Source organism: Caretta caretta, chromosome 16 (assembly GCF_965140235.1).
Source record: "Caretta caretta isolate rCarCar2 chromosome 16, rCarCar1.hap1, whole genome shotgun sequence".
Classification (NCBI taxonomy): domain Eukaryota; kingdom Metazoa; phylum Chordata; order Testudines; family Cheloniidae; genus Caretta; species Caretta caretta.
Window position 1 is genome coordinate 8,193,046 of NC_134221.1, and position 25,173 is coordinate 8,218,218.

Consider the following 25,173-nt stretch of genomic DNA (forward strand, 5'->3'; position numbering starts at 1 on the left):
CTCAACCTCCCACCCCCAACACCCATTGTGGTCATCTGCACATGCCCAGAGACCTTGCGCCAGTCTCCACCGAGAGTGGGCAGCCGGGAAGCTCGGGGGCAGGGGGATGCTTGCGGTAGCTGGGTGCAATGGGGTTGAGCAACTGAAGGAATGGGAGAGCCTGGTGTCCATGATCGGGGGGATCCTGCAACCAGTATCGGGGTCCCGCCAACACGGGCTGCTGGTGCTGCCGCTGGATGGCTCTGAGCTAGCAGGGAGAGCCGAGGGCCCTCGAGCTGCCCGTTCAGTGGGCACCACAAAGGCACCAGTCCCCGTAGCGGTGCGATGGCAAGGTCATGGCTGCTGTGTGCCCGGCTGCGGGCGAGCAGGGGGGCAGGTGTGACAGGGGAGGGCAGGTGGGAGTGTCAAATGCCACGCCTGACACTGGGTCCCGGCCAGCACTTGGAGAGACTGGGTTAGTCATTGTGCAGCTGATAAAGTCATTGGGCACTTTGCCCCTGAATTCCTCAGGCTCATGCCGTCTGCTGTGTACAATGGAGGCCTGCTACATCCCTAGCAGGAGGGACACTTCAGTAAGCACGTCGCTGAAATCAGGTGCCTTACCTCAAGCAACCGCGCCCTCCACCCCGCCGCGCTCAGGGGCACTGGGCTGCATGCAGAGGGTCGTTTGATAAAGAGCACTGCACTGTTTGCGATGGGAAAGAGCTAAAGAAACGCACTGAGTGTGCGAACACCTGCGAGGAGTGGGAAAAGCAGAGGTCATGGAAACAAACCTTGAGCCTGTCGAGGTAGCAGTTCCAGAGCTCCCCAGGGCAGAGCTGTTACACGGCGAATCCTAGCTCCCACCTGCGTGAACTCCCAAGGCCTGGTAAGTCTTATGTCTCTGCACACACAGTCCACTAGAGCCCCCCCCCCCCACCTTCCTGCATGTAGGGTACACTGCTCTGCGCTGGGGCCCGTTCATCTTCTTGGAGCTGGCGGGAAAAATTGTCTGCCACCAGTTGTCACGGAGTCCCTGGGCGATGCTCTGGAACTGCTCCCCATGAAGCCAGTCAGGACTCTGGGGAAGTCTCCTTTCTGAGAGCAGCCTGTCGTCAGGACACACAGCTCACACAGCTTCCACCTTCCTGGGTCTGACCTCGGAGCATTCAGCATCCTCTGCCCCTCCGTGCGCTTCCCACAGCGAGTCCGCCCAGGCGGGGTCCTGGGGAAGCCAGAGGGTCCTGCCCCCCAACTCTGCAGTCAAACGTGACTCTCAGCCAGCCAGTAAAACAGAGGTTTATTAGACGACAGGAACACGGTCTAAAACAGAGCTTGCAGGTGCAGAGAACAGGACCCCTCAGCCGGGTCCATTTTGGGGGGCAGTGAGCCAGACAACCACATCTGCACTTCACGCCATGTCCCAGCCAGCCAACTTCTGGTGAGAAAATGTAAGGCAAATTTTGCCATTTCCCCCTCCTCCCCATCTCACTTTCCAGCCAACTCCCTATTGTTTTACAGGCAGAAGGGCCTGGAGGATCAACACACACTAGGGTTGTGGCAGGTTTCAGAGTAGCAGCCGTGTTAGTCTGTATCCGCAAAAAGCAGAGGAGGACTTTGTTAGTCTCTAATGTGCCACAAGCACTCCTTTTTTGGGGGGGTTGTGGTAGTTTATGATCTGAGATGAGGTCAGGCTGGACTTAGCTGTCTAATACAAGCCCCTGGTGCTGGGGGAAGGGATCTGTGGAATCTTTCCAGCTGTATGATAGGGCCTGGATGCCTTATCATAATCATAGAATATCAGGGTTGGAAGGGACCTCAGGAGGTCATCTAGTCCAACCCCCTGCTCAAAGCAGGACCAACACCCACTAAATCATCTCAGCCAGGGCTTTGTCAAGCCAGGCCTTAAAAACCTCTAAGGATGGAGATTCCACCACCTCCGTAGGGAACCCATTCCAGGGCTTCATCACCTTCCTAGAGAAATAGGGTTTCCTAATATCCAACCTAGACCTCCTCCACTGCAACTTGAGACCATTGCTCCTTGTTCTGTCATCTGCCACCACTGAGAACAGCCGAGCTCCATCCTCTTTGGAACCCCCCTTCAAGTAGTTGAAGGCTGCTATCAAATCCCCCCTCACTCTTCTCTTCTGCAGACTAAATAACCCCAGTTCCCTCAGCCTCTCCTTGTAAGTCATGTGCCCCAGCCCCCTAATAATTTTCATTGCCCTCTGCCTTGGCTACGTGCTCCAGAATTAGGCCCCTTTATCCATTAGCCAAGGTATTCCCCTAACGGGCTGAGGAGCTGGTGTGCCCCAGGCAAGCACCCATGCAGACGGGCAGGATACTGGTCCAGACAGAGGGAATCATAGTGCCAGCAGGACATAGCAGCTTAGCCATCGTCCCTGCACATTTCAGATGGCTAGCCACCTCCCTGCTCAGCCAAGGCATTGGCAGAGCTGGTGGAGGCCTCCGACCACCCTTGCAGCTATCCTAATTTACAACGAGACCCAGGGACATTGCCACCCCATGCTCTGGGCATCCATAAACCTCTGACTGCCAGAAGCTGAGACAGGACCACAGGGGGTAGATCACTCAATCACTGCCCTGTTCTGTTCATAGAATCATAGAATCATAGAATATAAGGGTTGGAAGGGACCCCAGAAGGTCATCTAGTCCAACCCCCTGCTCAAAGCAGGACCAATTCCCAGTTAAATCATCCCAGCCAGGGCTTTGTCAAGCCTGACCTTAAAAACCTCTAAGGAAGGAGATTCTACCACCTCCCTAGGTAACGCATTCCAGTGTTTCACCACCCTCTTAGTGAAAAAGTTTTTCCTAATATCCAATCTAAACCTCCCCCACTGTAACTTGAGACCATTACTCCTCGTTCTGTCATCTGATACCATTGAGAACAGTCTAGAGCCATCCTCTTTGGAACCCCCTTTCAGGTAGTTGAAAACAGCTATCAAATCCCCCCTCATTCTTCTCTTCTGCAGGCTAAACAATCCCAGCTCCCTCAGCCTCTCCTCATAACTCATATGTTCCAGACCCCTAATCATTTTTGTTGCCCTTCGCTGGACTCTCTCCAATTTATCCACATCCTTCTTGAAGTGTGGGGCCCAAAACTGGACACAGTACTCCAGATGAGGCCTCACCAATGTCGAATAGAGGGGAACGATCACGTCCCTCGATCTGCTCGCTATGCCCCTACTTATACATCCCAAAATGCCATTGGCCTTCTTGGCAACAAGGGCACACTGCTGACTCATATCCAGCTTCTCGTCCACTGTCACCCCTAGGTCCTTTTCCGCAGAACTGCTGCCTAGACATTCGGTCCCTAGTCTGTAGCTGTGCATTGGGTTCTTCTGTCCTAAGTGCAGGACCCTGCACTTATCCTTATTGAACCTCATCAGATTTCTTTTGGCCCAATCCTCCAATTTGTCTAGGTCCTTCTGTATCCTATCCCTCCCCTCCAGCGTATCTACCACTCCTCCCAGTTTAGTATCATCCGCAAATTTGCTGAGAGTGCAATCCACACCATCCTCCAGATCATTTATGAAGATATTGAACAAAACCGGCCCCAGGACCGACCCTTGGGGCACACCACTTGATACCGGCTGCCAACTAGACATGGAGCCATTGATCACTACCCGTTGAGCCCGACAATCTAGCCAGCTTTCTACCCACCTTGTAGTGCATTCATCCAGCCCATACTTCCTTAACTTGCTGACAAGAATACTGTGGGAGACCGTGTCAAAAGCTTTGCTAAAGTCAAGAAACAATACATCCACTGCTTTCCCTTCATCCACAGAACCAGTAATCTCATCATAGAAGGCGATTAGATTAGTCAGGCATGACCTTCCCTTGGTGAATCCATGCTGGCTGTTCCTGATCACTTTCCTCTCATGTAAGTGCTTCAGGATTGATTCTTTGAGGACCTGCTCCATGATTTTTCCAGGGACTGAAGTGAGGCTGACTGGCCTGTAGTTCCCAGGATCCTCCTTCTTCCCTTTTTTAAAGATTGGCACTACATTAGCCTTTTTCCAGTCATCCGGGACTTCCCCGGTTCGCCACGAGTTTTCAAAGATAATGGCCAATGGCTCTGCAATCACAGCCGCCAGTTCCTTCAGCACTCTCGGATGCAACTCGTCCGGCCCCATGGACTTGTGCACGTCCAGCTTTTCTAAAAAGTCCCTAACCACCTCTATCTCCACAGAGGGCTGGCCATCTCTTCCCCATTTTGTGATGCCCAGCGTAGCAGTCTGGGAGCTGACCTTGTTAGTGAAAACAGAGGCAAAAAAAGCATTGAGTACATTAGCTTTTTCCACATCCTCTGTCACTAGTTTGCCTCCCTCATTCAGTAAGGGGCCCACACATTCCTTGGCTTTCTTCTTGTTGCCAACATACCTGAAGAAACCCTTCTTGTTACTCTTAACATCTCTCGCTAGCTGCAGCTCCAGGTGCGATTTGGCCCTCCTGATAACATTCCTACATGCCCTAGCAATATTTTTATACTCTTCCCTGGTCATATGTCCAACCTTCCACTTCTTGTAAGCTTCTTTTTTATGTTTAAGATCCGCTAAGATTTCACCATTAAGCCAAGCTGGTCGCCTGCCATATTTACTATTCTTTCGACTCATCGGGATGGTTAGTCCCTGTAACCTCAACAGGGATTCCTTGAAATACAGCCAGCTCTCCTGGACTCCTTTCCCCTTCAAGTTAGTCCCCCAGGGGATCCTGGCCATCCGTTCCCTGAGGGAGTCGAAGTCTGCTTTCCTGAAGTCCAGGGTCCGTATCGTGCTGCTTACCTTTCTTCCCTGTGTCAGGATCCTGAACTCAACCAACTCATGGTCACTGCCCCCCAGATTCCCATCCACTTTTGCTTCCCCCACTAATTCTACCCGGTTTGTGAGCAGCAGGTCAAGAAAAGCGCCCCCCCTAGTTGGCTCCTCGAGCACTTGCGCCAGGAAATTGTCCCCTACGCTTTCCAAAAACTTCCTGGATTGTCTATGCACCGCTGTATTGCTCTCCCAGCAGATATCAGGAAAATTAAAGTCACCCATGAGAATCAGGGCATGCGATCCAGTAGCTTCCGTGAGCTGCCGGAAGAAAGCCTCATCTACCTCATCCCCCTGGTCTGGTGGTCTATAGCAGACTCCCACCACTACATCACTCTTGTTGCACACACTTCTAAACTTAATCCAGAGACACTCAGGTTTTTCTGCAGTTTCGTACCGGAGCTCTGAGCAGTCATACTGCTCCCTTACATACAGTGCTACTCCCCCACCTTTTCTGCCCTGCCTGTCCTTCCTGAACAGTTTATAACCATCCATGACAGTACTCCAGTCATGTGAGTTATCCCACCAAGTCTCTGTTATTCCAATCACATCATAATTCCTTGACATCACCAGGACCTCCAGTTCTCCCTGCTTGTTTCCAAGGCTTTGTGCATTCGTATATAAGCACTTGAGATAACCTGCTGATCGCCCCTCATTCTCAGTATGAGGCAGGAGCCCTCCCCTCACAGACATTCCTGCCTGTGCTTCCTCCCGGTATCCCGCTTTCCCACTTACCTCAGGGCTTTGGTCTCCTTCCCCCGGTGAACCTAGTTTAAAGCCCTCCTCACTAGGTTAGCCAGCCTGCTCGCGAAGATGCTCTTCCCTCTCTTCGTTAAGTGGAGCCCGTCTCTGCCTAGCACTCCTTCTTGGAACACCATCCCATGGTCGAAGAATCCAAAGCCTTCTCTCCGACACCACCTGCGTAGCCATTCGTTGACTTCCACGATTCGACGCTCCCTACCTAGGCCTTTTCCTTCCACGGGGAGGATGGACGAGAACACCACTTGCACCTCCAACTCCTTTATCCTTCTTCCTAGAGCCACATAGTCCGCAGTGATCCGCTCAAGGTCATTCTTGGCAGTATCATTGGTGCCCACGTGGAGAAGCAGGAAGGGGTAGCGATCCGAGGGCTTGATGAGTCTCGGCAGTCTCTCCGTCACATCGCGAATCTTAGCCCCCGGCAAGCAGCAGACTTCTCGGTTTTCCCGGTCAGGGCGGCAGATAGATGACTCAGTCCCCCGGAGGAGCGAGTCCCCGACCACCACCACCCGCCTTCTCCTCTTGGGAGTGGTGGTCGTGGAACTCCCAACCTCAGGACAGCGCATCTCATGCCTTCCAACCAGCGGAGTCTCCTTCTGCTTTCTCGCCCCAGACATATCATCTGGTCCGCTCTCCGCAACGATACCTGTGGAGAGAACATGAAAGCGGTTAGTTACCTGTGTCTGTGTTACTGGAACCCGGACATTCCGCTTACCTCTTCTGGAGGTCACATGTTGCCAAGCTTCTTCACTGGCCTCTTGGCTCCTCTGTGCAACCTGCTCTGTATCTGTAGAGCTTTGTGCCCCTAGAAGCCTATCCTGAGTTTTGTCCAGAAAATCCTCAGTTTCCCGTATGCAACGCAGGGTCGTTATCTGTTGCTCCAGACCTTCAATCTTCTCTTGCAATATGGAGACCAGCTTGCACTTTGTACAGACAAAGTCGCTTCTGTTCATTCCCTCTGAAGCACCTGGCCCCGACTACTATTGGAAGACGGGATATTGGTCTGAATGGACCATTGGTCCGACCCAGCGTGACCATTTCCAGGTTCTTCTGCCACAACTGCATAGGGGAAACTTCCATTGCTCCTGGCTGCCCCACATTTCCAGGCTATGGTTGGGTTACAGTGGATAGCTATCCATTGCTATCGTTGGGTTACAGTCAAAACACACCATATGCTGGCTCTCCTGAATATCGGCAGGTTTCTATGCCCTCAGCGACCTCTGGATAATCAGCGTGGCCTGGTGTCCTTTTCCATCCCTTTATCTCAATGGAGCATGGTTAGTTTTGAAATGGTGGATGCATGGAGGATGTTGGGAGCTATGGAAAAGTCTGCAACAGAGTACATCCAATCCCATCCAGGAACCTAAATGCCATAGGCTTGCCTTTGCTTGCGCTGTCTCTAAGAGATACCAGCCTTGTAAGGGTGACTGAGTGGCTCAGATTCTGATCTCAGCAGCACTGGGGAGAATTGGAACCCCTAGTGGGGGTGAAATCAGAATGGCCCCTTGGCCCGCAATCAGGAGTTGGAAACAAAGTAGCCTTTCCACTGGTGACCCCAAACTGAAGCTAAAGCTTGGGAGAGAGGTAGCGTGGTCTAGTGGGCAGGGCATGGGCATCACGCCAGATTTTTAAAAGTACTAGTGAGATTTTCAAAAACACCTAGGCATCTACTTCCCATTGGAGTTAAGTGCCTAGATGCTTTTTAAAATCCTCATCAGTATCTATTTGCATCCTTAAGCACCTAAATACCATGAAAAAGCTGGGCCTTTAGATTCAGGACCCCTGGGATCTATTCTCTGCTCTGCCACTGACTTGCTGTGTGACCTTGGACAGTCACTTCTCCTCGCTGTGTCTCTCGTTTCCCTCCCAGCCACTGTTTGTCTTAGCTATTTAAGTCTTTGAGGCAGGACTGTTTCTAACTATGTGTACGTACAGCCCCAAGTACAATGGGACCTCCCAGCCACGGCAGTAATGTATAAGTAATAGCTAGCTGGAAGGCTGGGTTCCCTGAAGCTCAAGGCTGTATCCAAAACACACAAGAGAGACACAGTTTGAAAAACAAACAAATTTATTTCATTAAAAAATAGGCAATTATCTCATTACAAAATACTGTCAAATGGCTCTGCTAGTTCATTACAAAACCAGGAGATGCTGAAAACGTAACCGTCACTTCTTGTTCTTGCAGTTCCTAGAATTAAATACACACACCCGGATGTCTTGTGTTCTCCCAGCGAGGATGCATTAACCACAGTGTCCTGGTTTCAAGAGCTTGGGGGCTCTTGGCCACAGTACAACCAGCTTTGCGATAAGAAAACAAGGACATGTGCAAAATTCAAAGCTGTGTGTGCAATTCCTCTATAAGTCAATGGCATTGCATCCTTCAAAATCAGGCCTGAATTTGGTCTGCCAAATGGAAGCCTCTTCTAGCAATCTTTTTTTTTAAAAAAACCCTCACACAGAATTACTTCACTCTAAGCAAAGCTTTCACATTTCAACGAGAATTGCTCAGGGCGCTGCACAGAAACGGGGCCTCTCTTTGTCCCTCACTATATAGCCGAGGCTGTTGTCAGTGGGTTCCGTTGTCTACATGGACAGAGGTTCTCACACAAACACACATTTTAAGAAACTGCCCCCCAAATATCCCCCAGAGTTCAGTTCAGACCAGCTCTGTTAAGCTACTCCATTTTTTGTCAGCGGTTGTTTGAGATGAGTTTCACTATGCAAGCTCTGAAGCTTTATGGATCGACCACAACTTCCCCTTGTTCCAGGACTCTGTCTGTGATGGGACATAATTTCAGTGCCTCTGAGAGGTCCCTAAAAAGAGTGAGACCTGCTAACTTGCCTTGTGCATTAAAAACAGCCACAACTGGATTATAATACTACTAAAAAAAAAAAAAGCAATAAATAATTTTTAAAACGGGGCACTTGGGGTAGGTCCTACATATAAACAAAGCCACACGTTCAGGATCAATTCCCAAAACCCTTTACTTCATGATTTTTCGGAGACTAACCCTTCCCCTGAAGTAGGGTGACCAGACAGCAAGTGTGAAAAATTGGGACAGGGTGTGGGGCATAATAGGCTTCTACATAAGATAAAGCCCCAAATATCGGGACTGTCCCTATAAAATCAGGACATCTGGTCACCCTACCCCCAAGAATGTTCTGATTGTAGTCAATGGGAGTTTGGTCTTCAGCAGGGATTTTGAGATATGGCCTGATGATAGATGGCTTGTGTGCACAGTTACATTTGTGCCAGGCGAAACGTGTGTCATGGAGCGTGGTACAGACCCTGAGCGGAGATGTGGAAAGACGAGGTTATTATCTCTCACAGAGGCCAAAATGGTGACTTTTTCCATACGCTGTAGCACATAGTCTAAGGCCTAGGTCAAGATTTTGAAAAGTAACTCGAGCTTAGGAGAGCCTTAAGTTTGGGATGTCCAGCTTGAGCCATCTGAAAGGGGGCTGATTTTTGGAGGTGCTGATAACCTGCCCTCTGAAATTCAGCCATCTTTAAAGGGTGTAGGGTTGGGCACCAAAAATCACTAGTCACTGTTGAAAATCTTGTCTGCACATAAGCCTGCCTGGGTTTGACTAAAGGTGTGACTTTAAACCAAGGCAAGAGTGTGCACGTACATACACCCTCTTCTAATTGGGTTCCAGCTTATCATGATTTACCTTGCACTTCTAAATTTACCAATGCAAGCCTGGTTTAAAATCAATGAGTGTCCACATAGCGATTTAGTTTTATCTAAAGGGGGTTCCAAAGAGGATGGAGCTCGGCTGTTCTCGGTGGTGGAAGATGACAGAAGGAGCAATGGCCTCAAGTTGCAGTGGGGGAGGTTTAGGTTGGATATTAGGAAACATTATTTCACTAGGAGGGTGGTGAAGCCCTGGAATGGGTCACCTAGGGAGGTGGTGGAATCTCCATCCTTAGAGGTTTTTAAGGCCTGGCTTGACAAAGCCCTGGCTGGAATGATTTAGTGGGTGTTGGTCTTGCTTTGAGCAGGGGGTTGGACTAAATGACCTCCTGAGGTCTCTTCCAACCCTAATCTTCTATGATTCTGTGGTGTTAAACCAGTGCAACGTCTGTGTGTGGACAAGCCCCAAGCAACCTTAACTCCCACGCCCAGGCTCCATCCCCTCGTGGGGTTTAGATGGCACTTGAGCGTCAGACAGTTCAGTGTTTAAAGGGATGGTCAAACTCTCCCTACGTTGCTGATTTGGAAACTAGAGTAAGTACCACTTTTGCTGGAAGAGTTTGAATGACCTGTTCACGAAACAGCCACCCAAGCTGGAATAAGGGAAAGGCCCTGCTAGGACAGCTTTTGAGAGTTAAATCTACTGCATTTTAAATTTCGACGGCATGACGTACCACAGGGAGCAATGTCGGGATGTACCTTCATTCAGAGATTTCCTCCTATGTCCAAGCACGTGCTTTGATCCATGCTAACATGCAACAGGATACAGTCTCAACAGTACCTGTGCTATATTCTCCTTCTGCAAAGTCCTGATCAAGTCCTATTATCAGACCAGCAACTGGCTGCTACTGCATTGTAGAGGGAGCCTGTTCCTACCTTTTCCAAGGAGGCTTGATTGGTTGGTGACCCTCTGGCCCCAGCCCCAATGCAAACATGCACCATTTGCACAGACAAGGACCATTATAGGCTGGAGCGGAATTTGCTCACCACCCCTCACAGATTTAAAAGCACACACACAGTAAGAACAGTTTTTAAAAAACCAATAAATTACATGTAAAAAGTGAAATGCCCTAAGGATTATGTTGAATATATATACACACACGTACACACACAGAGACACACACAACCAAAACCTGAAGAGAGAGTGATTTAGCCACTCACCAGCTACCACAATGAGAAATGTTCCATTAAAAATATTAACATGCAAACAGGCGCGTCTTTAAGGGGATCAAACAGCTTGATATAAGCCAAACCCGAAATCTAAGTTGGCAGAAAGATCTGTGGTTTTAAAGGGACAGTGTCCAATTTTGGCTAAAACTTTTTTTTTTTTTTAAGGGGGGATTTACAAACCTAGATGACAATCCTGAAATCAGATCCTAGATAGACAGATAGGTAGATAGAGAGATGGTTATTATGGGAATGGATGGACAGACAGGTGGATAGAAAAAGAGACTCCTACACACATGCAAAAACCTTACTGATGTCAATAGCGTGGCTGAAATTTTTCCATCAGAATTTTTATTCCAATGAAAAAATCACCTTCCTCCCCAGAAAAACCCTGAACATTTTCGCAGATGTGTGGTTGGGGTGGTGGTTGTAATTTTCCAACTTTGGAACAGGATTTTTATTTTTTTTTGCTTTAAATTTTTCAATTATTGATCCCTCTAGCGCTTACTTTCTTTTTTCCTTCCTCCTTTGTCTTTTCAGTGGCAGCAGAGAAAGAAGGAGAAAGAAAGGGGGAAGAACCAAAAACTGAAATATTTCTGGCTGTAGATTTTTTCCAGTGGAAAGTGGGAAAACGTTGACATTTTTCACTAAAAAATGTACAGAAAATGAACACTTGCGTGACACTTACATATTTTTCTATCAGCTCTCGTCAATGGGGGGGGGGGGGAGAGAAGGGGATGGCACCCTAGTGGATCTGATTGCAGGTTTGGGTCTTCATCTCCACAGAAATGGTTGTGAGAGTTCAAAATAAGTGCCAATGAAAGCAAGGTTAAACCAAAAAGTGACGCAGCATTGGCCAGCTCCAGCACTGGGCTAGCCCGGGAGAATCAGTGCGGGGATCTAATCGCGCGGCTGACCTTCAAGAGGTGCTGAGCTCCTGTGACTTCTCCCAAATTCAAGGAGAAGCAAGAGTGCTCAATGCCTCTCAGGATCAGGCCTTAGAAACAGAAAATGAAACTGACCGTTTGTGCTTCCTTTCCCCCACAGCAAAGCCAGAAACAGCAGATATGGTGAAAATTACCAAAGAAGTGGCTAAAAATTGTTTCCGCTCCAATCATCTAAACTGCTGGGATGGGCACGTCTTATCTGGACAATTTTTCTTTAACCCTTTGCCTGCTGCTGCCCAAAGACTGATCCCTCCCGGGCTGTGGACTGCACCTCCTAAGGCACTCGAAGAGTTAATAGACATGCGATTGCAGCTTTGGAGCCGGTCAGACAGGGCGGGATGAACCCTTGGTCTGGTGAAGATGGTGCCTAGGGCTTCCCCTGATGGGAATGTCCTTCATTTTTTCCAACAACAGCCAGGAGCAACCAGGTAGAAAAACAATAAACTTCCACATAAACATCTGATCCTCCTCCATTCACCTTTGAGATGAACATAGAAAAAGAGAGATATGTATCCTGTCCGTCACAAGCACTCTGAGGTAACCTTTGCTGCAAGGGAAGCCTTATTCTGATAGGGCCTACACAAAACAAGAGCGACGCGTGAAAAGGCTCAGCTTGTAAACAGAGCTTGTCTCAGCTGGGCTGTGCCTCGGTAGCCCTCTGACGTGGTGTACTGGGACAGATCCACATGGAAATGGATTGATTTAGCAACACAAGGTGGGGTAAGGACCAAGTGGGAATTTCTGCAAGGGGCTAGGGGTGGGATCTCACAGTGCGATGGTAAGCCATTGGCTGGTGTCCATCTCCAAGCTGGCCAATAGAGAGAAGGGGAAGGGGAGTTAAAACGATACTTAAAAGTAGGGTGTTCTCTAGGGACAAGGCCAGGGGGATTCTAAAGTGCAGGTCTCAGGCTCCCGGGAGGCCAGGGCAGCTCTCTGCCCAGCCACGTGTCTCGAGGTTTTCACTGTCTTCCTTCATCTTAACATTTGATCCTTTAAGAAAACCACCAACAACCGAAAGCTACTGGCCAAGCGGAGAGGGGCAGGTGAGATGCCCCAGTGCAACGGCAGCTCCGGTCCTGCTGAGCAGAGAGGCTTGAGGCTGAAGGCAACTGTAACATGCAGGCTGAGGTGGTTCTGGAGAAGGGTGGAGAGAGGACTCTGCAGGCTTAGCTTCCTCTGCGGATCCCGCGTGGAGACTCCAGTATGTCACAGGCTCCGCAGGCCCCGGAGGACGGCTCTCCAGCCCTACTGGAAGGAGTGGGAAGCTGAGGGACAGCCTAGGCATTCTTTGGCAAATCAGTTCCCCAGATGTATGCTAGGGGCTTATCTCCAGATGTTTGGAGAGGCTCAGCCTGCCAGCTCAAACTGTCCTCGCCAGGCCACAGAGGACGCCGACTCCAGGTTCTGTCAGAAGAGGCAGGATCCCCTCAGGCGCCTTGCCTTGCTCAGTTCAGAGGTCAGCGACCTGTTCATTTGCTTGGTGGTGAATGTCATGCTCTTGGCGGCTTCCACGGCCTGGCTCAGGGACCAGTTGAGGTCCTCCAGGTCGTCAAAGTCAAGCATCAGGGAGTGGTGGCGACCATGGGTTTGCTGCCGGGCGGCCCAGGGCTTCAGCTCTGCCACTCTGTACTCACTGGAGTAATGGGCAGCCAGGCCAGCTGAGCCGGGGACTGAGGTAGGTGCTGGTGGAGAACAGTAGCTGGAAAAAAAACCAAAACAAAGACTAAATACAGTGCGCTGAGGGAGGAACAAGTAAATCTAGATCATCCGACAGGCGTTTGTCCAACCTGTTCTCCAAACCCTCCAGGGATGGGGATTCCGTCACCTGTTCCAGAGCTGAACTACCCTCAGAGTTAGAAAGTTTTGCCTAATATCTAACCTGAATCTTCCGTGCTGGAAACTAAGCTGATTACTCGTTGTCCTACGCTCAGTGGACCCGGAGAACAATTGATCACTGTCCTCTTTAAAACAACTTTTTCAATATTGGAAGGCTTATGCCCTCCTCAGCCTTCTCTTCTCTAGACTAAACGTGCCCCCTTTTGTATCCTTTCCTCAGAGGTCAGGTTTCCCAAACCTATCATTTCTGTTCCCTCTCCAGTTTGTTCACATCTTTCTTAAAGTGTGGTGCCCAAAACGGGACACACCACTCCAGCTGAAGCTTCTAAGTGCCTAAATCGCTTAGGCTTGGCAACGCTGAGTGGAGCAATACCTAAATAGATTAAAAAATCTGGGCCTAAGCGATTTGACCAAGGTCACACAGGATGTTTGTGGCAGAGCAGGGAACCAAAGCCATTCTCCCAAGTCCCAACTTAGTGCCCCAACCGCTGGACCATCTTTCCCCTCCACAGGCTCTGCTTTGGCCCTAGAGATCCCAGGCTGCCTCCCACAATCCCAGAAGGAAACTCTGAACATCCCTCCCCACAGTAACCCCAACCAACGTGGCATGGGCCGCTCTTACAGTACAGAGGGCGAGTAAGGCAGCAGGGGCACTGTTGGGATGTAGTTGACAGCTGTGCCAGGGGGTGGGGCCGCCAGGTACCACAGGCCACGCTGCTGCTGCGGCTTCTCGGGTTTGCGACTGCGGCCGGAGCCTTGAGATGAGGCACTCTCTGTGCTGCGGCCGGTTGCTGGGGAGAAGAAAGACACACCGTAGGAGACACCCTGGTATTCGGGGTGAATGGACAGGACACCCACGCGGCAAAATCCATTCCTGGTGCTACGCCACTGACTCCAGGGGTGAGTCTGGCCTCAGGACAAAGAGAGGGCCGGGGATGCACCCCTCAATCTACTGGAATCAGCTCCCTGGGATGAATCACACCTACAAGCGGCTGTGCTGGAAAACCCTGCCCTGGGACCCGCACCTGCAGCAAGTGTCGGGTCCTGCACTGTCAGCGCTCCAGCCCTGGCGCGGACGCCTCTAAGTTCCCCCAGATAGCACCCCATTCCCTCCCAGCCACTGCTGGGAGAGCCGGGAATGCAGCAGCTCGAGAGCCAGCCAGCATGCCAACACTGTTACCGGCAGCGACTCCTACCGGGGGAGGCTGGCGCTGCAGCAGCCGTGAGCCACAGCCAGCACTCCAATTCCACTACCTATAGCAACTCCTGCTGGCTGAAGCTGGAACTAGTGTGACTGGGAGGCCCGCTATTGCCACCCTCTGCAGTGACTCCTTTTTTGGAACGCTAGAGCTTTGAATTCAGCTTCCAGCCTTGGCCAGTAGGTCCCTCTGCTAGATGGGAACCATCCACCAGGATCCCTCCTCATGCAGAGCAGCTCTTCACAGAACAGAAACATTCAGACAGAGCAAACTGTTCACCCACCATGTGCTGCTTTGTCCCTGGTTTTAGAAACTGGGGTGCTCCTGGTCCCGCTGCAGATTGGACAGTGCGTCTGCCTTGGAGTGCTATGCTGAGTGGGTCTCACGGTGTCCCTCGTTGATGCATTGCCTAAAAAACACAGAGAACAAACAGTGAGTAAAGTAACTCCACAAAAATCTCAATTGCAAAGGGCAGTAGAAGTATACAGGAGCTTTCAGGATGTTTGGAAACTGCAAACTTGTTATTATACTAGATTAAGGCAATTTGCAGAAAGTAAAAACGTTAAAAAAAAAAAAGAAAGAGTTGATGGCAAAGAATGCTGGGTCACAACATGCGAATGGAACCGTGCAGCTTTAGCTCAGCTGTGGGTTCCTCTCAGCGACTGGAGGGCGCCCTCAGCCATGCAAAAATTTGGGCAAATCACCTGAGGGGATCACAACTTGCATGCAATGTACTCAAAATGCTGGGTACAAAATGCAAGTTAATCTTTAGCCAAGATAAATGGTTCCATACAGGTGGCTGCTAGTCCGGAAAGCTGGTCATTTCTTTGTGTGCCGTCTGTTGCTAGCATCGGGAAACAAGATGAACAAAGCAGGTTGTAACACGGAGCTCTCGGATGATAACAACTGGCTTTAGCACAATGGGAAAACTGCAAGATTGCACTGAAAGGCCAGAAAAATCCAAGGATTACAGCTGCTCTGGCAGGCTCATCTTGGCAATGTCACCCATCCTGTAGATTATGTGGGGTGCTTCCGTAATAATGAACAATGACCACAGGGTCACATGTAACGAAGGCGAGAGCAAGAGCCATACGTGCAACTGGGCTGAGTTAACAGTCCAGCAGTGTAGGACGCCACATGCTTTGATCTGTACTAACCTACTCTCTCGTGGCAGGGATACAGCAGCCTCAGGAGTGCCTAGCCGTACCTGCAAATCTCGCGGTCAGAGTGGCTACTGGCCAATCCTGCTTCTGCACAATCAGCAGAGGGAGCAGTCTCCTTCCTTTTCCAATACGAGGGAGGTCCCTCCACCCCGAGGTTGGGAGGTTGGCCGTGAGACCCTCTCTCAGAGTGCATTCCACCCAAAAAACATCTGCATGTCAGTGGGGCATGACCTCTGCATCTCTCTCATCAGAGTGTCATGAGGCTTTATTTCCTTGGTTCAGGCCTTAAATAACTAATGGTTTCATTAGCGGGTATTCGCCAAGCCCTCAGAAATCTCAGGTAGCAGGCGCTAATGAAGAGCAAAAATCTTATTACTTTACGCGTTGTAAATACTAAGCAAAGCCGCTCGGAGGTGTGATTCTTTGGGGTCTGGCCCAAGATGAGCAGATGGGATATTTACCAGCTTGTGTCCTGGTCCCTTGGCAATGGAGGCAGGAAGTGGGGCTCATGTCTTCCCTCTGTTCTGGGGACACGGGGGCAGATAAGTGATAGCGCGTCCCTGCAACATCCAACAAGAGCTGGCTCAGCACGCATCGCAGAGGGCACCCAGCTGGGAAGGGGGGTGGGGGGTTGGTGGCTGAGCTGTATCGCTCACATGACAGGGAGGGGAAGATCCCTCCTGCGTGGCAAGCACAGCATCAAGTCGGCGTGTGCATGGGGCAGACAGCAGAGATCCAGTTTAAGAACACAGGGTGGCCCAGGGTGTTACAAGGGAGGCAGCACCAGGCCAGAGCAGGGCCTGGCTCGTGTTCACCCACCTGTGTAATGGCCCTTGAATGTCAGCGTCCTCGCAGGGCTCTGCCTGGAGGAGACGTTTGTCCTGGGCTTCCCATCTCGAGCCCGCGGCGGTGGGCAGTCTGAATCTGAAGCTGCAGAGCACCGAGAACACCAGATTAGACAGTCAGTCATGTCCGCTAGTGAGTTTCTAACCAGTGAGTGCATTGCCCTGCGCGCCTGTTCTCTAGGCACTATGGGATAGCACGCACTGGTACAAGGGCTATTAGGGGGTGGGGTAGGTGTGGTGCCGTGGTGCGAACCCGACTCAAGTGTGTTTTGTCATCACCAGGTCAGAGGAGGGAGTTGCAGGTGGGTCACGCAACCACACTTGTGCTTGCAGCAACCACGCGCCCTTGTGTGAATGAACAACCACAGGATCTAGGGTAATGACCGCGAAGAGCTGGGCACAAGCTGCGGAGTTTGGATCCGGGTCCAGTCTCCAGCTTTCTGAAAGGTCAGGAGGGCTGGATCTGGGCGTAAGCCTGTCTGTCATGAACGTTCCCAGGATGCTGGTATCACTGACCACGTGTGTGCACCACAGAGTGGCCATTCTCACCTCCTGCACGCATAGGAAGGGCATCTGAAAATCCCTTTTAGGAGAGGGAATTCAAAGAAGAATGGAAGGAAAAGCAGATCCTGCTATCTCTGCAGTCTGCTGCCCCCGAGTAATTGCTCCTGGAAAGCAGGGAGAGAAGCCGCGTTGATCCCAGATGGGGTAGGTTCCAACAGGTCTACTTACTGAGGTCCAGTTCAGGCCCATCCCGAGGGAGCGATGCCGACCTCACCCGCCTCGCTGGCTTGATCACTGGAGCTGGCTCCCCAAACTTGCCTGGGCTCCTCTCTGTGGATTCGCTGGGAAAGGGACAGACACAGAGTGAAGTCGAGGGCTCAGCACCCCGGTTCTGGGTGCAAGGGGTTTTAACCCTCCCCTCCACCTGGCACTGGGGGGTCTCTGGTTGCACTGAGTGACAGTCACTGCCTCTGCCTTGAAGCACGGAGAAGACGAGCTGCCATGTGCTCAGGAGACAGGGTCCGTGGGGAGACTGGCAGGACTGCTGGGGGGGACTCAGGGTGCTCACACAATCGCCTGTCACCCTCTGCGGCCCTGGCTGTCCGGGTGGCTCTGCACGTGGGTGAAATGAGCCAGGCCTGCTCCTAAGATCCAGGAGAAGCGTGTCAGCCGCCCAGAAAGCTGCAAGGGAAAAGGCCCACACCCCACCTGGCCCCGACAGAGCTACCAGCCCTTCACCGGTGCGATAAAGGGCCCGATTCTGTCAGCATTATACTAGCCTAACTCCCACTAGCTTCGACAGGAGCTATATGGCACCTGTGTCCCCAAAAGCCAGAAGCGCCAGCTGAGGCTGGACCCCGCCGTTTGGTCTCACACCTGGCGTTCCCTACTCCCCACTTCCACCTGCCTGGCGCTACTTCCTCTCCAACCTGTCACACCCCCTCACCGCTGCTGGAGCAAGAGCCTTCTCCTCACACTGCTCCCACCAGCTGCAACAGCCTCCCTGTACCTCCTTCCTCCTCAGCAATTTTCAAGTCTCAGCAGAAAACATGTCAGTTCTGCAGGGGGGCAGAAATCTCCCTGGGCACCAGAGAGAACCAGAGAAGGAGGCTGCTGTCAGCCATCCTATGTCACTGAACTCCGGCTGGCAGAGTTTGCAGGAAAGGCAAAACAGGCAACAAGGCCACGTTGTGTTGCACACTGGCACCTACCCAAAGGTGGCTGCGTTCCGGACTGAGGGGCCGTTCCACTCGGGCTGCCTCCTGCTCCTAGTGGTGCGTGGGGATGACTTTCCCTCTGGGTAGCTGCGGGATCGGTGCAAACTCTCCTCCAGCTGCTTCCGAAGCCGCGAGACCTCGTCCTGCAGAGCCCGGATGGCCTGGCTGGGATGGGAAGGGGAAAAAAGGATTAATAAATGCAGGTGTCATAAATATAAAGGGAAGGGTAAACACCTTTAAAATCCCTCCTGGCCAGAGGAAAAACCCTTTCACCTGTAAAGGGTTAAGAAGCTAAGATAACCTCGCTGGCACCTGACCAAAATGACCAATGAGGAGACAACATACTTTCAAAAGCTGGGAGGAGGGAGAAAAACAAAGGGTCTGTGTCTGTCTGTGTGATGCTTTTGCCAGGGACAGAACAGGAATGGAGTCTTAGAACTTAGTAAGTAATCTAGCTAGATATGCGTTAGATTATGATTTCTTTAAATGGCTGAGAAAATAAGTTGTGCTGAAAAGAATGGATATTCCTGTCTGTGTGTCTTTTTGTACTTAAGGTTTTGCCAAGAGGGATTCTCTATGTTTTGAATCTAATTACCCTGTAAGGTATTTACCATCCTGATTTTACAGAGGTGATTCTTTTTACTTCTATTAAAATTCTTCTTGTAAGACCTGAATGCTTTTTTCATTGTTCTTAAGATCCAAGGGTTTGGGTCTGTATTCACCTATGCAAATTGGTAAGGATTTTTACCAAACCTTCCCCAGGAAGTGGGGTGCAAGGGTTGGGAGGATTTTGGGGGGAAAGACGTTTCCAAACAATGCTTTCCTAATAAAAATAAACCCAGATAAATGTTTGGTGGTGGCAGTGGAAGTCCAAGGGCAAAGGGTAAAATAGTTTGTACCTTGGGGAAGTTTTAACCTAAGCTGGTAAAAGTAAGCTTAGGAGGTTTTCATGCAGGTCCCCACATCTGTACCCTAGAGTTCAGAGTGGGGAAGGAACCTTGACAGCAGGTTACAAGAGAAATGTCTGATCTAGAAGGAAAATGGGAAACACTCCATCCTCTCCACCTGCCTGAAATCATATGGCCAGTCCCATCTCCGCTCCTCCTGGCTGTCTGACACCAGAAATCCTCAAACCTTTGCCGAGGGGATACCATTGCTCATCACCCTGGAGACTCGAGAGTTAAAAGTAACCACGTCTATAGGCATGTCTACACTGCAACCAGGAGGTGTGACTGCACCGCGCATAGACACACCAGAGCTAGCTTTAATCTCGGTAGATCAAAGCTAGTTTGAGTAACAATAGCAGCGAAGCCGTGGCAGCATGGACTAGCCCCACCCAGGATAAATACTCAAGCAGCTGACATGGCTACATAGCTATTGGCACCCAAGGTAGCCGGTGCCCCTGTAAAAATGCCACAGATGCCCAAAGACGGTACTGGACATGGCAAATGCAGGCTGCAATCAAATTAGCCGTCAGCCAGTTACAGCCTGTGGAGGCACGTGATTGCCCTTCCAGAAGGAACGCTGAAAAGGTGGAGAAACCATGAGGGGTCAACAACATTCGCTAGGAGATGGAACTCTGAACTTAAACCTGCATCCACATCCGTCGCTCTCCTCATTACAGTTCTGCACCAGCATGCGCATGGCTTGCATGGATGTGAGAGTGGGACAGGAACTGCGCACACGTTTCCCACTAGAATCTAATCACGGTGCAGCTGGATTCAGCAACGCAATTCTGCTCCAACAGCCTCTCCAAGCGAAGCGCTGTACCAGCCTGTGCTAGGGGGTGTGCACGTTGACCCAGTCACGGAGATCAACCATGCTCTTCTCAAGTCTGTGGAGAAGTTTGGCTACCTAAGGAGTACACTGTCCCAGAATGCCATAATTGATGATGAGATTCCACGTCGCACAGCCCACGCCAGCTGTGCATTGGGAATGCCGTCACACCACCTATGGAACGAGAGGGCTGTCAAGAGAAGCACCAAGCTAAGTAGCTGTCGGGCAATCATGCTTGCGATTCTTCTGTGTGGTTGTGAGTCACGGATAACGTGCCACTGCTCCATATGCCCTCTCTTCAATCTGTTTGCAGGGTCAAACGGTGGAACAATATTCCCAATATCAGAATCCTTCATCCTTGTTGGATGTCCAGCATTCAAACCAATGCTGATAAAAGCTCAGCTGTGTTGGTCGGGCCTCTCGTTCGTACAGCCAACTCGAGCACACCCAAGGCTGGATTTTATAGCCAGCTAAAGCAAGGTGCTGTTCTCCTGGTGGCCAGTCCAAATGATATAAAGACACACTGAAGTCAAACTTGAAAGCCTGTCAGGTTGACCCCAGTAACTGGAAAGCAACAGACAATGCTCCACACCCGGCCACTGCAACTCAGGCCCCTTTAAGGCACCTCAGGCCGGGCACCCAGATCACTAGTCCCTTTTGACAATCTTGGCCTGAAGGTTTCACAATTAACCGTGTCTTGTGAGTGGTGACAGGAGAACCTCAAACCATGTGGAGGTTCAGGCTGGATACACTCTGGAAACATGGAGTCTTCTCCAAATGAGCCGGGCCTCTGGGTTCTGCAAAGGCAGGTACGAAACCTCCCAGGAACTGGCTCTCTCACCAGATAGCTGCAGGAGACACAGTGAGAGCGACGCTTTCTCCTTCCTATTTGAGCCCTGGCTGCTACCCAGAACCATGCAGCATAGCAGGGAATGAACTAGACATACCAAAAAAGTTACCCAGACTAAGGCTATGCAAATTTGACTGGTCAATTCCAGCCCACTCATAATCTTGGGTTCAAGGTTCATTGAAATCCGTGGCCACCTCAGGCCTCTCTCAGGTGTCACTAAGCTGCACATCACAACGTCTCTCAGATCTTCAGGGCGACAGCGGGGGAAGGACACTGATCTCCCTGCTCCAGAAAGCACAAGGCCCTGCCAGTTGAGCTGAAGGAGAATCTCCATCAGCACGATGGGATCTGAGACACACCTGAGCAGGGCTGACTCCCCCCAGCAGGAGGCAGCGGGACGCAGACACACACTGTCCAGTTCATTACAGGATGCAGGACACCTACTTAGGTCAGCTCAGCTTTCCGGGGAGGCTCGGTTATCCGTAATACACAGCACAAGCTGCTGCCCTTTAGCTAGGAAAATACATAATCACCCTCAGGGAAATAAACACCAGGGTACAGATCCTTAGCTAGTGTAAACTGGTGTCGGTCCAATGCATTCAACAGGACGATGCTGATTTACGCCAGCTGAGGATCCGTCTGAGTCAAATTAAAACAACAAGGAGAAAGGGATGGGAATTCACACTAGGTTTGCCAACCCCACTGAAATAGTTTGCAAGGTTCTGGAAACCTCAGACTCCCCCAGGGTTCTCTCGCCCCAAGCTGGGCAAAGGTCTGGTTCCAATCAGGGTCTAACCAGATGCAGGTTTGTGAGAGAGCAGAGGGGACAGGTTTCTTACTCTGTCATTCCCCTCTCTCCTCTTGTGAGTGACACGAGCGTTAATGCTTTACCTGCCAGGCTGAAATGAGGCAGCCAGGCAGTGAGCAGAGGGGCTATCGAGGCAAACCAGATCACAGTTTGCCTCAAGAGAGGTCAGTTCCCCTGGTTCTATCCCCCTAGCTACGGAAGGCACCTGCATTGAAATAAAAGTTTTCAGTCCAGCTGGCAGATGCTCCAGGAGGGCAGCTCAGAGCTCCACCCAACCACTCAGCTAGCGAGGATGATGGGAACTCCCTGACCCTTTCCCACTGATCTGCTCTTGCTTCAGCCCATCCCTGGGGCAGTGATCACAGAGGCTGCCCTGGTGGCATTAATTTAGCTGTGCTATATAGCCAGGGACTCACTGTGTGGGATTCTCCCCGCTCCCCCGGTTACTCGCTCCTAGAAGAGCTGCCTCCAAAGACCACTTTGTCCCTGGTTTGCCCAGCAGGATCTGATCTGGCCCCACTCTGCTTCCCAGTCCCAGTTAAGACACTGCAAAGCCTTCAACCGAGGGGCTAGTATCCACCTGCTAAAATAAGTCTCAGACCTGGCCTCACTGTGGTCACAGTGAAATAAGTTGGATGGTCTCTGCCTTGACCAGGGGGCGGCCTGCGTACGGGATAGAACCCCCATGCTGAGCCCACACAAATCGGTGTGATACGCACATGGTGGTGAAGGCCAGGACTGGCGCGGTCATATCCAGTTTTTCTCCGCTTCCTCCCTCCGGCTAGCTGGCCCCAGTACTGGTGAGGCGGCCTCCTGTGGCTTTGAGATCTCTCATATCCCCGAGGGAAGGGGAGCTGCCGCTGAATTTGCTCCCATGGGAGAGATCTATTGTACCAAGGTTCCCAGCCTGCCCGTCCCAAGGCCTGGCCCCTCTCAGCACGTCTGAGCCCAAAGAAACAAGTGACCCGCCCTTCTAACACAACATGCGCTGGAACCAGTCCATCAGCCCAGTATAAACCAGTCCTAGAGCAGGGTGGAGACTGGAGATAAGGGATCTCGCCTGGGGTGGGTGCTTTAAGACGCGGCGTGCTCGGATCTCCAAAAACGTCCCTCTTCCTCCATGCACAGAAACCAGCACTGTTTCCTCCCAGCCCCACCCCTGCCACACTCGCGTCCGAGAGAGGCGGCGTCCTAGCAACACTCTCAGAAATGTTTGCTGACATTATGCAAGGAGAGAACGGCACAGAACGGGCAGAACACCCCACCCTCCCGGACCTCCCCTGCTCAGAGAAAGCAGATAAACAAGCCCCCACCTCCTCTGCTCGGGGGCTGCTTGGCTTACTGGGAGCTAATGATGCTCAAGGGAAATCTAATGACAGCGCTGGATTCAAAGCCCTTTCTGGAGAGGACTGCTCCAGGGATTGCAGTCGTGAATGGCCCAGAGTTGACACCACTGACAGAGAGCCCAGAGTGTGACTCAGTGTCACGACATCTTCACGTCATAATGCTCCACTGGGAGATAAATTCAGGGCTCTTCCAGCCTAGGACAGCAGCAGCCCAGCTCAGAGATGGAGCTGTCACTGAGGAGGCTGGTCTACGACAATGGAGAAATGCTGCAAAGATTCATGCACAGCCAAAGGCACAGAGGGGCTGGTGATCTCACCCCAGCAGCCCATCCCCGCAGCAGATGCTGGTGCCCCAAAGGGCCAGGGAATGCGGCTGTTGTTGCTGACTCAGCCCTGCCCCCGAAGCGGAGTTCACACTCACTCTCGTTCCACGCGGGAGCCCAGGAGGCCGTGGTGAGCCCGGACTGGGGAAGGCGATCTGGTGGTGGAGCTGCGTGGGCATCTAGTTTCGCTGGGATGGTGATCAGAAGGGCTGTCCCTGCTGTCCCGCTCTGCCTCGGAGTCCGTGTGAGCTGGGGACATAAGGAGACAGTGCCAGACGTTAAACAGCTGCGACCTTTGGGTGCCTCGGTTTATTTCACCAGTGACCAGGGGCCATTTTCAGGTCTGACCCAGACACCTTCCCTCCCCGCTAAGGTGGAGGCAACCCCTCTGGGTGGGAGAGGATTCAGTTTCCATGGTCCAGTCACTCCTTGACCTCTCTGCCAACAAGTGGCACAAATGCAGTGTGGACCTCTATCCACTGCAATGAGACCTTCCCAAACTCATTCCACCCAGGTCACCCAACAGCCAGGTTAGTCACTATCAGCTTGAGCAGGATTCAAACCAGCACCCAGGAAGTGAAAGGCTCCGTTTCCCATGCCCAGTCTCCAGAGCCACCCACTGTCAAAGGAATAGGACTGAGTGAGTCAACTGACTGGGTGATGGAGGCTCCCCGGTACGCTACTGGTTTCCCTCTGATCCACGTGCCTGAGGACAAAGAGGCCACAGGCTGGATTTGTCTCAAGACATAAACCAAAGGGGGACTTAAGATCCTGGGAGCCCTGAAATCTACCCTGCCTGTGAGCAAACTTCAAGCCAAATCACAGAGCCTGTGTCCAAAGGCTGTGGGTACAAGGGGGAGAGAGATCTCTGGGTGATGGGACTTGAGGGTGAGGAGAGGTCACTGGCTGGTACAGCTTTAGCTTGAGGGACCAATACAGCTCCCCCAAGCAATGTGGAAGTGGATAGTCTCTGTGGGCCTTTCTTACTGCTCTCTCCCTGGCTGCCTGAGCCCCATCATCCCCTTTTAAACCACCATCTCCCAAGCAGGCACATGGAAATGACTAGCACTGGTCCACATCTTTTAGCTCAAAAATGAAAACTTGAGTGGAAACATTTCATTTTGGTCCATGTTTTCCCAGTTTTCTATTGAAACACCAAATCCCCCCCACATTTTGGTTTTCAGAAAAATGATTTTTTAAACTAAAAATAGTTTTTGAAAATCACGAGATATGTAGGGGAAACCAATTGAAAATGTTCTAAAAAAAATTGTTTTTTTTTGTTTGTATCAGCAGCAGCTCCTCTCACTGTAGGAAGATGGGAGGAGAACTCTGCCCCCTACAGGAAACAATGTGTGTCTCACGCTGGAGGTGCCCAGACACTCAGGTGATGGGCACTTTCTACTCACTGATGTCTGCGTCTGGTACCACCTCGCTGGTGATGCTGTTTGCCCACTGGGGAGGGGAGCTGGTTTGGGAGGGGCTGCCACGGGGCAGGCTGTGTCTCCGGGTGCCGCCTCGGGGGGGGCCCTGGCTGGCGGATGTGTACATGCCCAGCAGTTCCTTTTCCGATGGCAGGGGGTCTGCCACTTTGCCCAGGGAAGTGCGAAGGGCAGCAGGGCTGGATGTGGGGCAGGATCTTCCCAGCAGGCCGGGGGTCCTGGGAACAAGGCAAATACACAGGCCTCACTGAGGGAGTCTCCAAGCTATTACCAGCCCGGCTTCTACTGTGCTTCACCCAACTGGCTGGTTTCCTCCTTCATGTGTCTTTCCTGGCACCCCTGTCCCAGCCACTGCTCAACCCACTCAGTCTGTAACTACCCTCCCCCCTTTCACTAATCACCCCCTTTGCCATTCCATGCGCTCCAGACCCCCTCGCCCCATTAACCCTAGTCCCCAATTCACTGCTCACCCCATGCACCCC

The 25,173-nt window shown here is 51.4% G+C and overlaps 1 protein-coding gene across 4 annotated transcripts in view; it reads right to left on the reverse strand.

Moving 5' to 3' along the window:
* Positions 1-7,623: 7,623 nt before the first annotated feature.
* AKNA (AT-hook transcription factor) overlaps positions 7,624-25,173 on the reverse strand; it is a 73,508-nt gene continuing 55,958 nt past the window's right edge. For 3 of the 4 annotated variants that reach the window (XM_048822772.2, XM_075120652.1, XM_075120651.1), the window contains exons 14-22: positions 24,659-24,909; positions 23,351-23,501; positions 18,144-18,314; positions 17,161-17,273; positions 16,403-16,513; positions 16,045-16,143; positions 14,704-14,829; positions 13,844-14,012; positions 7,624-13,084 (exon numbers count right to left, since the gene is read on the reverse strand). In XM_048822772.2, coding sequence (XP_048678729.2) covers positions 12,793-13,084; positions 13,844-14,012; positions 14,704-14,829; positions 16,045-16,143; positions 16,403-16,513; positions 17,161-17,273; positions 18,144-18,314; positions 23,351-23,501; positions 24,659-24,909 — 1,483 coding nt within the window. In that variant the 3' untranslated portion in view covers positions 7,624-12,792. The remainder of the gene's footprint in view (positions 13,085-13,843; positions 14,013-14,703; positions 14,830-16,044; positions 16,144-16,402; positions 16,514-17,160; positions 17,274-18,143; positions 18,315-23,350; positions 23,502-24,658; positions 24,910-25,173) is intronic. The other variant, XM_075120653.1, reaches the window with a different exon arrangement.